General features: G+C 38.1%; 1 protein-coding gene across 1 annotated transcript; it reads left to right on the forward strand.

The window, feature by feature from the left end:
• Positions 1-106: 106 nt before the first annotated feature.
• On the forward strand, positions 107-12,973 carry knl1 (kinetochore scaffold 1). The gene is made up of 32 exons (XM_076874043.1): positions 107-316; positions 1,076-1,110; positions 1,240-1,276; positions 1,356-1,415; positions 1,522-1,604; positions 1,683-1,738; positions 1,823-1,847; positions 1,957-1,997; positions 2,087-2,139; positions 2,261-2,927; positions 3,240-3,292; positions 3,492-3,879; positions 4,289-4,326; positions 4,460-5,051; positions 5,209-5,261; positions 5,565-7,913; positions 8,001-8,115; positions 8,238-8,296; positions 8,389-8,487; positions 8,582-8,697; positions 9,281-9,371; positions 9,583-9,699; positions 9,824-9,911; positions 10,221-10,283; positions 10,379-10,418; positions 10,549-10,653; positions 10,745-10,845; positions 11,051-11,110; positions 11,267-11,376; positions 11,698-11,819; positions 11,947-12,072; positions 12,257-12,973. Exons 2-32 carry the CDS (start codon positions 1,082-1,084, stop codon positions 12,351-12,353), a joined length of 6,033 nt encoding a protein of 2,010 aa, XP_076730158.1. The 5' UTR covers positions 107-316; positions 1,076-1,081; the 3' UTR covers positions 12,354-12,973.
• Positions 12,974-14,441: the final 1,468 nt, after the last annotated feature.

Genomic DNA, 14,441 nt, shown 5'->3' on the forward strand with positions numbered 1-14,441 from the left:
CAAAAGATTTTTTTTAATTAAACTGAGTTATCAGTTTTAACATTTTAATTGACAGGCTGTTGTTAACTACACTCCAGTTATCTAAATAAAAATTAAGCTACAGACGGACCTCAGTGCGCACGCGTGAAGGCGGCTAAATTCAAAACTCAAGACGTTAGCATCGAGACTTGTTCACATTAGCTTCAAAATTGTTACGTATCGTATGCAATGTGGTTGAAGATAAACGACTTGAAAATGGTTTCAAGTTAGTTAAGAAGTAATAATAAAAAACGTATTTGTCTTAGAACGCCGCAACATCACAATCAACAATAGCAAGGTAAGCGCCGTAATGCTTCTTTGGTGTTCGGTTGTTTTCTTGTTTGATTACGTGAATGGGAAGCTAATAGTAACGTCAGAGTTAGTGGTTATCGGTTTGTCTATTTAAAATATGATTTTTACAAGGGGAAATGCAGAACGCTGCCTAGCTTTGTTTATTATTTCAAATAAGTTACGTTAGCAGTATTTATCGAGCTGCATTTGTTCATAAGGTCTTGGTAAATTGAATGACAGTGTAGTGGTGGTTTCCCATTTCATGGCTGCTGGAGAACAGTGGCGTTACTTTTGCACACCTGACAGGTGTGGCGTAGTAACTTTAAGTTTTCAAATTTTTTTAAAATCAAGGTTGTAACTTACGGTCATGTGAAAAAGAAAGTTTGCACAGGACTCTGTGCAACTACACACCGAGATTCAGGAGCTTCCAGAACCACCTTAGCAGCAATAACTGTTTGTTGGCATTTGTTCATGTACAGCTCATAAGGTCTTACCCCAGCATTTCATTCTGCTTAATAAAGTCTTTTAAACTTTGTTAAACAGTGGTGAATTTATTGTAATTATTGTCAAATAAAACCATTGCCACTACTTTAGAAACAATTGTTTTTGTGTCCAAAGATAATGCTTCATTTTTACACTTATCATGTCTGCTAATCCCAAATACCCAGGACAAATTAAAAATGCTTCTTAAGCAACATTTTGGGTTTCAGGAAGACACTGCAGAAACAATGATTTCTATATAAAGCATTATTTTATATTCGTACAGTTGACGATGGAGCCTCTGGATCCTCCAAAAAATAAGTGAGTGCGAAATTACTGTATTAAATAAAAAGGACATTGATATCGAGGCATTCCTACTTTACACCTTATGTTAACAAATGTATTGTGATATTTATGTAATAGTTTTATTGTTCATGCTTTGTGTTACAGTGAAGGCAGTGGATTTTCAAGGCGCCGCCTTTCCTCGGTAAGTATCTTAATCAGAGGTGTGATTTTATTTATTTCTGTACAAATGAACTAAACTGTTTGCACCTTGTAATTTCCAGATTTTAAAAGCACCACGGAAATCAGCCAGGTTCCCTGACCAAGATCAGCAAGAAAATGTGGTAAACAGAGAGTCTGATATAAGATTTCCAACTGCCTGTGGCAGTAGACACCCTTAAGGTTTAAAAATTAAAAAGTGGTGATATAATTTAGCCTTTTTCCTCTTAGGTGGAACGTGTCAAACCAGTGGAAAAGAGGAATTCAAGACGAGTCAGTTTTGCCCCTGCTAATGACGTCCTTCTGTTTTCTAAGTGAGACACGAAGAAATGCTCCTTTTACAAAAAGTACCTAACCACAAGTTGACCTAATCAGCGCTTCTCTCTTTATAGGGATGTCAAAAATGCCTCCCCTGTCCGAAGCCCTTTGCAAGAAATAATAACAGCAAGTATGTAATGTAGTATTATGTATAAGAATGTAATTTTTAAAACTTTTTGTAATTTTTATAATTATATTGTATGTTATTCTACAGCAGGAGCAACAACCACACAAAATAGGTAAGGTGAAATGAGATATTAAGGTCCAGCCTGTCATGTGAATTTCAAGTCTTATCACAAAGAGTCAAATAAATCTCTCACATAAATGCTTTGGATTTTTTTGTACAAGGGTACAAGAGGGAGTCACTGAAGATGGGAGTGAAATAATTGGTAGGATCATTGTTTTCAATGTACTGTCCACATTATCTGTTAGATAGTTATAGAGATTGCTGTTACTAAATTCAGGTCTCCAAATGTAGGTATGGAAACTCTTTTGAATGCTCCTCTACATGTTTCCCAACAAAAGGATAAGGTAAATTTGAAGTCGATATTTGCATTTATTACATTATTATAATGCTTAATAATAGCAGAAGTATTTTAACTTAACATTTGTTGTTCCCATTAACTGACCAAAGGTTGTTTACCTTTATTAGGCCACTGGAGATGACTTTGGGGAAAAAACAATGATGTTTTCCACAGAAGATGCAGCCATGGACATGACCCAAAGCCACACTATAAATATTGCTGCAGACATACCTGAAGATATACCCCTTCACAAGTATGACATTTTCCCAGTTCTTGGAGAAAATTGCTTGATAAATGATAAAGCCACAGTCCCACCACTATCCACAGGCAGAAATGTCGATGTAAGCACATCATTGTCATGTTTGGATCCTGGATTTGAAAACTTCCTTGCAAGTCTGTCTAAACCAAGTGGCCAGAGCACTAATGCTGTAAACATAACGATGACTCTTCCTGCTGAAGCATCCTCTGAAGAAACAAAAGGCTCCCTGGTCCAGATTAAAACACAAAGGCCTAATTTGGATAAAGAAAATCAAGTTCCAGTGTCCGTTTCTGCTGTGATGGAGAAGACACCACATAACACCAGGAAAACTGGAGAATCCTCCTACAGGAGTGCACTCTGTCCAGAAGATGATGTGAGCATGGATATGACTGAAGCCCAGACAGGTCGCATCCTGGGAGTCTGTGATGATGACGATAATCCTTTCCAGTGTCTTTTTCCTACTCAAGACATGTACACCCACTCACAGATGAAACGGCAGCAGAGCAGTAAAGCATCAGGATTAACCAACCCAAAAGGTATCACATTTATGTCTGTCACTCAAATTAAAGGACAACTCTTCAGCATTTATACATCAGCTTATAAGTGATAAGAAGAAAATATGGGATGCCAAGCAGAGACGACAAATTTGTGTTCTGCCACGGTTCCTTTAATGTAGACCATTTTTCATAAATATCTTGTCGTCTAGGCTCACAACTTTATGAAAGTCTAATACTAGAGCAAGGAAATTATCCCTGTATGCATTGTATGAATTTTATGCTTCATCAGTTTTAATGCTAATTGAATGGAATTTCAAATGGCCTTAATTTCATTTCACTTTTAATTATCAGATAAAGTGTCCTTGATAAATCCTCTCGTACCTGCTCCTCATCAAAGACATAAGGTAAGTTTGGCATTTCTTTTTTTTAAACTTTGCTTTTAGATGAAATAGAACGTATAAGCAAGTCATGCATGGGAGGTTTTGTCTTTAGTTGCTCGTAACATAGTATAGATTTAAAATGTTGTCTTTGAATGCTAATAATTGTTATTTCAAAGTAAAGTTTTGGTTGGCATGTAGTAATTGTTTGTGTTCTGTTCTTCAGGTGAGCTCTGATGCGAAAAACGAATGCAGAGAGAAGACAGTAGTGTTTGCTGCAGATGACGAGTTTATGGACATGACTGGGTGTCACACAGTAAACATCGCCTGTGGTCCCTTGGTTCCAGAGGAAAAATCAGCAGATATTGATAAAGAAAACTTGCCACTAAATACCACTCAAAATGTTAGAGAGCCTTTTAAAGCCGTTATCATCTGTCCTGAACTAAGCATGGATATGACAGAAGCTCAAACTGGCCACGTTTTGGAAGGTGTGCAGGACGATCCTTTTCAGTTTCTTTTTCCACCACAAGACATGTACACCCACTGTCTCAAGAAAGCAGATGGTACTTCAGGACAGCGGATAAGTGAAGCACTCAAATCATCTAACCATAAAGGTAAGGTGCTGTTCGAACCCTGTTGTTTCTGAGAGGGGGGAAAAGGGTAATCTAAAGTGAGGAGGAGCTTAAACACAATTTCAGACAGTAGATGAATTTAATTGCTGAACCAAGACCTATTGTAAGAGAGGGGGGAAAAGCAAAACTGAACTGTAATCCATACAAAGTTACTCTACCAGAGCTTAAGAATAAAAAAAGGAAATGACAGAAACTTTAAATCTTCGTTTCAGGTCATGTGAATGCTTTTGTATTTAATTTCCTGAAATTTATTTTCCAAAACAGATTCTCCTTTATTTATTTATTTATTTATTTATTTATTTTCAACCAGTTAATTAATGATTTCACTAGTTTTGCAGTGTTCTGGTTTCTTTAGCTAATCTATTTATTTATTACCCATTTCCACATTTAGGCATTGAAGCTTCATCTTCAAAGGCACTAAAAAATCAGGTGAGATTAAATATTTTCCTCTTTTATTTTTCAACGCAATACTTGTTCTAGCTGGTCTGGAAGATAGAACATATTGCCAAATCAAGGTTGATATTTTGCTGTATACTCAAAGTATTTCCTTTCCCATCCACAGAACAAACCTGACATTGAGAACAACTACAGCGAGAAAACAGTGAGATTTTCTGCAGATGATGCCTGTATGGATGTGACACGAAGTCACACTGTAAATATCCACCAGTTGCAAGTACAGTCTGACCAAAATTTTGACTTTTTACCTGCTAAAGAGAAAACTTTAAGATTCACTCCAGATGACGGTATTATGGATAAGAATTATGGCCTCACTACCAACACTGCCAGTAATTCAGCATCCAATTCAGTAAATTCTGAGAAGAAACAAGACCGTCAAATATGTGATCTGCCTAGGAACACATCTTTGTCAGCACATAGTTTGGATCCAGGGTCAAAAAACCTTACAGCTTCCTCCAGCATTAATCCTATGATTACTAAAATGAATTCTAATGGAAATGCAGTATGTCCCAAAGCAGACATAAGCATGGACATGACTGAAGCTCAAACTGGCTACATTTTGGAAGGGGATGCAGGCACAGCTACAGATGCCCGTCTTCAGGATCATTTTCCCACGCAAAGCATACACGCCCAAAGTGGTAATGTCAGAAAAGCTGACTGGCAGAACAGTAAAGCAACTGGATTATCAAGCTGTAAAGGTATGAAAACGGCAAAGTTATTGGGCTTTTTTGTTTGTTTTGTTTTTTTTACATAGAAAATGTACAGAGTGCCTCAGTTAAGTTTTAATAATTATTATATATTGAAGTTATGGTCAGGTAGCTGTTTCTCACTCAGTTTTACCATGTCCACCTTAAGGTAAAGAAAACTTCCTGAAGACTTCTGGAAACACAAAGGTGCAAAGACAGCAGGTGAGCATAAACATGTCTTGATCTTTTTGTGGTTAGTTTTATTCAGGTATCTGCACCAAATAATGCCTTTGTTTTAACAAAGGATCAAATAAATTTAAAGAGACAAGGTCATTTTGGTCAATATTTGCTTTACATTAAAGGCATTTGTTTTATTTTTATCAAGTTTATATGGTTTCAGTAAGACATTTTAATTTTACTACAAACCTGAGATGTCATAAAAAGTCAATCAAATAGTGAGGCCTCTGGTCTGTGTGGAAACATATCTTCATGAACACATGTGCTCTGCTATACTGTCTTTCTCAGGTTAAGCTTGATGTGGACAATGACTGCAAAGAGAAGACAGTGGTTCCTGTTAATGATGCCCTTATGGAAGTTACACAAAGTCTCACAATGAACATTGTCAGTGATTTAGAACTGCAGTCTCACCAAGACACAGGCCTCTTACCTGCTAATGGAGAAAAAACTGTGAGGTTCAGTATACATGATGCTGCCATGGAGGTGACACGAAGTCACACGGTGAACATTGCCACCAACCTAAACCTGCAGTCAGATCACAATTCAGACCTTTTACCTCCTCTTGGAGAAAAAACTGTGAGGTTTGGTACAGATGATGCTGCCATGGAGGTGACACGAAGTCACACGGTGAACATTGCCACCAACCTAAACCTGCAGTCAGATCACAATTCAGACCTTTTACCTCCTCTTGGAGAAAAAACTGTGAGGTTCGGTACAGATGATGCTGCCATGGATGTGACACGAAGTCACACGGTGAACATTGCCACCAACCTAAACCTGCAGTCAGATCACAATTCAGACCTTTTACCTCCTCTTGGAGAAAAAACTGTGAGGTTCGGTACAGATGATGCTGCCATGGATGTGACACGAAGTCACACGGTGAACATTGCCACCAACCTTAACCTGCAGTCAGATCACAATTCAGACCTTTTACCTCCTCTTGGAGAAAAAACTGTGAGGTTCGGTACAGATGATGCTGCCATGGATGTGACACAAAGTCACACGGTGAACATTGCCACCGATGTAAAGTTGCTGTCAGATCACAGTTTACCTCTCAATGTAGAAAAAACTGTGAGGTTCAGTACAGATGATGCAGCGATGGATATGACACGAAGTCACACTGTAAAGATTGCCACTGATTTTGACAAGAAGTTACATCAAAATGTGGATTTTCCACCTACCTCCGAAGAAAAAACGGGGAGGTTCAATGCAAATGATGGAGCAATGGATATGACAGAGTGCCTCACTGAAAGTATTCCAAGTGTTTCTGCACCATACCTGGTTCTACCATTGCAAAAGGTTCTGCCCATCCAGGAAATCCAGGGTTTTTCTTTTAAAGTAGAGAAATCAAATAGTGAAGCCTGTGGTCTGCGTGGAAACATATCTTCATCAGCACATAATTTATATCAAGAATTTAAAAACTTGTCAAACACAAGTGACCCATGGACTGATATTAAATCACAGGACAATGATATACCATCCCCTCAAAAAGCTACATACCCAAGGGACATACTGATACAGCTTAAAACACAGAAACCTGCTATGAATACTGAAAGTGAAGCTCCAGGTTTGGTTTCATCTTTCATAAAGAAGCCAGTAAGTACAACCATGATGGACTGTACAGAAATCAATTTGAGCATGGATATGACTGAAGCTCAAACAGGATGCATTTTGGGTCAGACGTGCACAGATGACCCCCTTCAGCGCCTGTCCTCCACACAAGATCCCAATTCAGACCATTTGCGGCAAACTGGGATTGCATCACAGAGGAGTGGTGATTTGGGGTTATCCAATCCTGATGACCAGGAAATTATGAATGTGCCAGATTCTCTTAACTCAAATGAAAGGGAGAACACAGAAGAACCTGAACCAAGAACTACAGCTTGTCTGATATCACAGGATATGGAAAGTTCACCCAAGGTTCCTGGAAAGGATGTGGATGCATTGTGCTCACGAAAGTCTAGACGAATCAGTTTAGCTGATATTCAGTCAAAAGTAAGGCGTTTGAGTCACATGATAAGTGCAGCTCCCAGTGCAGTCGTAACTGATAACTGCACTGCACCTTTGCATCATTTGGAACAAGACCTGGGGAAAAACTCAAAAGATAAAACGTTACCTGTCACTATGGCAGAACCAGAAGCTGAAATGGAATTGGTAAACACTGAAGACAATGCACGAGCTCAGTGTTTTATAGAAGCAGAGCATCCCAGTGATGCTATTACTACAACTCCTTTCAGCTCAAAGACCAAACAGCTTATGTCAAGAATCTCACTGGGAGGCTTTAAGCCGAAACTGCCCCAAAAATGCAAACCTGATGAGTCAAAGAGAGTGAAATCTTCAGGAGACCATACAAAGGCGATCACCGTCAACGTTGCCAAGGAGCTGAACAACTTTGATGATGATGTTAGTGATATTTATGATGAAGAGCTGGGTAGTTATGAAGATATGTCAGAAGCACTGGACACTAGGAGTCCTCAGAAAAGTCAAGAGTTCAACATGGTCGAGCCTTTAGAGAACACTGTGTTTGAAGAAGATGTCATTAGCCCTGTTCATGGACAAAAGAGACTTCTGCCAGAAGATAAAACTAATGTGGAGGATCAAAAGAGAATGAAAACATCCTGTGTGACTGTTGAAGTGGTAGGTCAGCTTTCTCTGTTTTACGTAATTTACCTTTAATATGGTTTCTTTTATCCCATGTGTTTTGTTTCTTCTTGTGCATTGCAGTCAGAGGTCATAGAGTGTGACAGTAATATTACTACAGCTCGTACGACTACACAGACAATAGATTCCTCCAGCAATCACACAGCCAGCATCAAATGTGAAACTGCATCTGAGTCAAGTAAGTTCTTATCTTTGACGTTGATGGGCATCATTAAGATCTTGTATTCCTGATTGAAATAATGTTTCCTTTTACACTATTATTATTAAATATCTTTGTTTTCTTTTGGTTTTGTTTTTTAGCTTTTAAACACAGCTTGTTTGAATCTCAGCTTGAAGACAGTGCTGTTGATGTGCAGATGGTAAGAAGTTTTATTTTTAAAAATTGATTTATTTGAAATCTGAAAATGTGCACTTGCCTCATATTTGACTGCATTCGATGCCTTGATTACAGAAACTCAAAGATGGCACCATAACGGTCTTGGAGTTCTTTAAACTCTTCGGCATTGACTTTGTCATCCATAATCCTCGGGAGAGTGTCCTTCCTGGCAGAGTAGGTCAATCTTCTGTGTTAAAAATTACTTCCCCATTATATATACACAAAAAAAATATTATGTTATAGTGACTTCTTTTTGTTGTTTTTTCAGTTTTTGTCAGACACAGAGGCCTCACCAATGGATTTACTGAAAGACCAACATATCAGTCGTCCTAAACAGATGGTTTATGAGACGGATGTCTTTAACCTCAACGAAAAGGTTGAAGGGTATGTGCACTTCAAGTTTTATAACATATACTGTACACATGATTAAACCTACAGAAATATGCTGAAAACATTAAGTAGTTAAATACATTTATTCATCTAAACTTGTGGTTTAGATCAGCGGTCCCCAACCTTTTTTGCACCATGTTTGACAATATTTTCACGGACCGGCCTTTAAGGTGTCCTGGATAAATACAACAAAATAAAACCAGTACCGGTACCAAAAAAAGAAAATTTATTCATAACACACGGGGTAAGACCCAGAGAAACTGAGTGTAACCATAAAAACAATTTAAAAATTAACGTTAAAAACCCTGAAAACCATAAAATTCACACCTGAGTCTCAACACTCACAGCCCGGTACTAAACGACTCACGGACTGGTACCGGTCCGTGGCCCGGGGGTTGGGGACCACTGGTTTAGATGAATTGCGCTGTATCGCTGTAAACTGACAAAATCACAAGGAAAAACTGGGTGTAGCTTACAAACACAATTATAACTCATTAGAAATTGTACAATTCTTTTTATGTTTAATCTCATACGTTACAATTGAAGTTTAAAAACATGTCTGTTTTGTTCTTTCTAGGCTGAAGGTGCGAATGCAGGATCTAAACAAACCTCTTAATACTGTCAATAGATCGTTGTGGGAGGACATGAGATATGCTTCAGATAAAGAGGTATTAGTCAAAGTTTTTTTTTTTATGTGATATGTTTACATTTATTTGGGCAGGATGAACATTAAGTAATTTACAGTGTATATTTTTTTAATTGCAATGCATTTTATTTAACTTTATTTAGCTATTGGCCTTTGCTGTGCGCTTGTGTGTGACATGAATTTGGCATCTGTTCCCACAATTCACCCAATGCGGCGTTTGTTTGAATCAACAGCTGAAATCTTTCGGTGCTAAACTAAAGGAGAGAAATAACTTCTTCAGAAAAACAAGCAAAGTTCAGTCACATGAACTGAAGGAGGTTCTGTACTCAAATCTTTTGCAGGCGAATCTGGTAAGAACTTCCACACATTTAGAAAAAAACACTAAAATGCAAAATTGGGGACTTCTTTGAATGCAAAATGAAATTGACATTGTTTTGTTTTGGGGTTTGTTTTTTGTTTTGGTTTTGTTTCCAGGAGGAGCAGCAGAAGTTAAGAGGAAGAATTCAGGAAGCAGATGAGATGATAAAAACTCTGGATGACTGTATTTGTGAATTAGAAACAGGTATAGCTACTTTGAAAACATGACTTTCCTGTTTGTGATATACCACAGAGTTTGCTCGTTTTGTAGATATTAACTAATGTTTCAGTCACTAACATATGTATTTCTCTATCGTTTGGCTGTTGCTAGATGAAATCGATCGCAAAGATGGTGCTGCACCGCAAATCTCTATGTGATTGCTTTTGTTGCTGGCACATTTCCAAAGTTGTCAGTAGTTTTGATGGAAGATGATGACCTGTTAGCAAACCCTTCTCTGGGGGCACAAGTAGGTTGGATGTGTTGCTCTAGCCTAACATATTCTCCTTCATTTAGAATTTGCTGCAGTTGAAGAAAAAGGGTTTGAAGACAAACCAAGTCTGAAGTCGCTGCAGGAAGGTAACTTAATACAGTTTCATCTATTTGTTTTTTATTTTACGTCAGTTTAATTGAATAAGTCCTAAGTGCTTTTACTGGTTCATTTTGTTTAACAGAAATGAAGAGAGTCACTGAGACGACGGCTGATAATGAGAGGTCGGTTAAAATTAACTATCCTTTTTTTTTTTTTTTTTTTTCTTCGTTGAATTATGCAGTGAATGTTGAGAATTACCAGTTTTGAGCGGTCTCGTTTATTTCTTCTTTGTTTTCTTTGTTCCTGCTAAAGACAAATATCTGAACTAGAGATGCAGAAGAAGCAGAATTCAAGTAAAGTCAAAAGGCTTCGAGCTGAAACGAGGAACCTGGAGATTCATATGGGCCTTCTGAATATGTCAGTACCAGAAACATTTTTTACAGCTTTAGACCAGTCCTGTAAACAAATATGATAACGCAAAACTGGTTTTGTACATTGTTTACATCAGGATGAATGAATGGAAGCTCAGAGAAATGAGGGACAACTGCAGAGTCTTCACTTTCCTCCATGAGACCATGCATCTGCAGCTGGTGTTTGAAAAGGCCAATGGTATTTCTTTTTTTCATGTTTTCTCATACAGTTTAAAGCAGTTTCTAACAGTTGTGAATATCTTGTACTCATGGTTGCACCTCAGTCAGTAGTGTTTGCGCAAACCTTGAACAATATTAAAATTTAGATTTTGCTTAATTCTGTTGGTTTGGGTTTTTTTTTTTTTAAGGCACACTCTAATAACTTTGTTTTTCTGCTTTTGAAGGTAATGATGCCGACACTGAGCAGAAAATAACACACATCACTTTTAAACTGGAACTCGATGGTAAGAAAATAAGTACAAGAAGCATTCTGTGATGGATGGTTATTAGATGGTTATTCTTTTCATCCTACCTGCCATGCTAAATTAATGGCCTTTGGCTACCTTTAATTGCACTTACTATGAAGAATATGTACTGAAAGCAATTATGTTTCCTACCAGATGAGAAGTCGCAGTGCCATGCACGCCTTGTTCACAAATTGGTCTCCGAGTACATTGAAGGTGAAAGTTGCTGGGTAAAGAAATACCCAACAAGAAGACAAGTACCAAAGGTAAGTGTAAATAAACACCAGATGCATACAAAGGACAGAAACAGGCTCATGTAAAATAGGTCAGATACTTAACCCCGAGTTGCTCCCAATGTGAATGCGTGTGATAAAGCACTAGAGAAAAGTGCCTGTGTTTAATTAGATCAGGCCTGTGGGCTGTTTCTCGCATACTTTTGTTGCATCTGCAGTGATCGCCCCTGGTGGCCATTAAAACAAATGCCAGTTTAAATTACTCTGTTTTAGCTTAAGTGATGAGACCCAGAAGATGTATGTTTATTGTTTATACAGTCTGTGGTAACGTATTTTGCCTGCTGTTGTTCCCAGCTGCTCCATGATGTCAGCCTGGTGGTGAGTCGCTGTCGTCTTCTGGGAGAGGAACTGCGTCTCCTGAAACTGTGGGGAGGGCTACGGCTGGATATACTCGACATCAGCTGCATGGACACAAAGTAAGAACTACAGTGCTTCACAGAAATAACAAATATTCCACTTTTTGATCCAAAAAAATCATTCACATCTGCATGCAGTTTTGCATTTTGCAATACTGAGGTGTATAACATTCAATTATTCTTCCAGAGTGCGCATTGTCTTCAGCACTCTGAAGAAATTTTCCAAATTTGAGGTAGTCTTTGGCATCTCTCTCATCAACCACTTCTGTGTCCTGCAAGTAGAGAGCTTTAAAAACTTAATTGGAAGCACAACGTAAGTAAAATTTTAATATAAATCAAGAAATTTAGATTTAAAAAACCTATTGTTTATTTAATGAATACTGACAGAAATTACGTTGTTTTACGGAGCATATTACTATTGAAGGTAACCGTGTCAAAGGAATAATATATTATCTTCAAGTATAACATTAAATTTTTACATTTTTGTGTATTGCTAGGATTCAACAGATTGAAGACATTGTGGCTTCGTTCACTCCCGCCAAGAACCTGCTGACAAAGACTGTCAGAGAGATTCATGAAGTGTTATTATGTTGAGACCAGGAATGAGTCCAGGATCACATTTTGATTCTAGTTGTTTGTAATTAAACTCTGTTGTACAGTATAGAGGGGAAAAACTAAAAACTTAAATTCTTTTACAAATCAAAGAATAAGTATAATGTACAGAGTCTTAGTCTGTTTCTTCTGGTGTTTGAAAGATGTGCTGTTTTGCTTTTTGCTGTACACACAAACAGTTCTCACTGTACAAATCTGTTCTGTTTCTGCAGACTTTAATGTCCCAATATGGGCAAAAAAATAAAAAGATGAATTGGCTCAAATGAAAGCTATGTTGGGAGGCAAAAGGATTTGCAAACATTGAAATCCCAACTCTTTAAAAAAAACAAAACAACAACAACCCAGCATTACTGACTGCACGATTATGGTCACTGTAGTTTAAAGCATAAAACCCTATTATTGGTGTGGTGCAGTTCCCAGAGTTGCCTCTAGATGGTGGACATTACCCATCACCTGTTGGAAGTTTTTGCTGAACCTCCCACATGTAAATATCAGTATCGCTTCATTTTGTTTATACTGAAATGATTATAAGCACATACTCTCTTTCCAGGCCTTTTTATTAGACAGCAGTAACTGTAAAATAAACATGCTTTGCATTATAATGGCTGTGCGAGTATTTTGTGCCACATTTTCACCCAATTTTCTTTGTTTGAAAATGGATCACAGTAAAGAATAAAACAGGGTGTCTGTTAAATTGGCTGAAACATGTGACACGTGCTATGATCAATAATACAAATTAAAATGTGAAATTAGATTGCAGGTGAGTAGACACCACTGAGAATAATCCATCTTCATTAAGCTTAATTTAAAATTTCCATGACCTCAAATGATTCAATAAGTCTTTGAAATGGTCAGTATTTCTAATTCTTAAACATATTTCTCAAGCATTGCAAAGGACATAGGGTAAAAACTGACTTTTGCAAAACAGCTGAACTGCAAGCTTAAATGTGCTAAAGAAAGCTCTACAAATAAGGCATCAAAATGCATCTTCCTCTGCAACTGCTGTACTTTGGTTAGACTTCGGAGGTCACTATGGGTCTGAAATATATGGTGCTCTGGTAGCTGTTGCCTTTGTTCAGTAAAAAAAAATCAAGATATTTAGAAAGTTTTGTCCCACATTTCAAATGATAGTGTTTGTCCTGAAATAAAAGAAACCTTTAAGATGTTATATGTAGTTTGTAGGTAGATAGAGTATGCAGGTTATGGACCTATATTATATACTGTGTCCCTATACTTTAAGGCAGCGGTCCCCAACCCCCGGGCCTCGGACCGGTACCGGTCCGTGAGTCGTTTGGTACCGGGCCGCGAGAGTTGAGGCTCAGGTGTGAAATGTATGGTTTTCAGGGTTTTTATTGGTTTTCAGCGTTATTTTTGTTATCGTTTTTATCGTTAACTCTGTTTTCCTGGGTCTTTTCAGGTGTGTTATGAATAAATCTTCTTTTTTTCGGTACCGATACTAGTTTTATTTTGTTGTATTTATCCGTGACACCTTAAGGCCGGTCCGTGAAAATAATGTCGGGCATAAACCGGTCCGTGGCGCAAAAAAGGTTGGGGACTGCTGCTTTAAGGCATGTTTGAAGGAGAAAAAAAAAATCATACTATACTCTATCTTACCAAAATTTGACTACATTTTTTTTTTTAATGAAGCATCCAGTTTAGGCTAAAGGCTGCTAAAAAGTGGAACAGAGCCAGGATCTTGCCTGATCCTGGCTCTGTTCTCAGCCAAGACATGACTGACATGGACAGTGTCCGGAGTTCATCTGAAAGGTCAAACAGCCAGAGACGAGCCTCTAAGAAGACGGATGGGGGTGGGCAATGACAGTCTACTCCCCGAGCCCCGACATCAAGGGTCAAAGTGGATGTTTCCAAACCGTCACCCTCGAGTGAGCCACAAGGGGAGATGAAGTCCTCCCTTCCTCCCCCAGGAACAACGGCTGCTGTCAAACCAAATAGAGGACAGCAACATTTGGGTCTCCTGACCTCCTGAGGGTCAGCTCAATTTGATTTTAATCGATCAACCGAAGGATTTTTCATTATGTGTGTGAGCGATTCATTCGGTCATTAGATTAT

This window comes from Maylandia zebra, linkage group LG15 (assembly GCF_041146795.1).
Source record: "Maylandia zebra isolate NMK-2024a linkage group LG15, Mzebra_GT3a, whole genome shotgun sequence".
Taxonomy (NCBI): Eukaryota; Metazoa; Chordata; class Actinopteri; order Cichliformes; family Cichlidae; genus Maylandia; species Maylandia zebra.

Coding starts and splice junctions, on each gene's coding strand:
- knl1 (XM_076874043.1), top strand. CDS start 1,082: ATGGAGCCTCTGGATCCTCCAAAAAATAA. Junction 8,488..8,581: donor AGAGTGTCCTTCCTGGCAGA/GTAGGTCAATCT, acceptor TTGTTTTTTCAG/TTTTTGTCAGACACAGAGGC. Junction 8,698..9,280: donor CTCAACGAAAAGGTTGAAGG/GTATGTGCACTT, acceptor TGTTCTTTCTAG/GCTGAAGGTGCGAATGCAGG.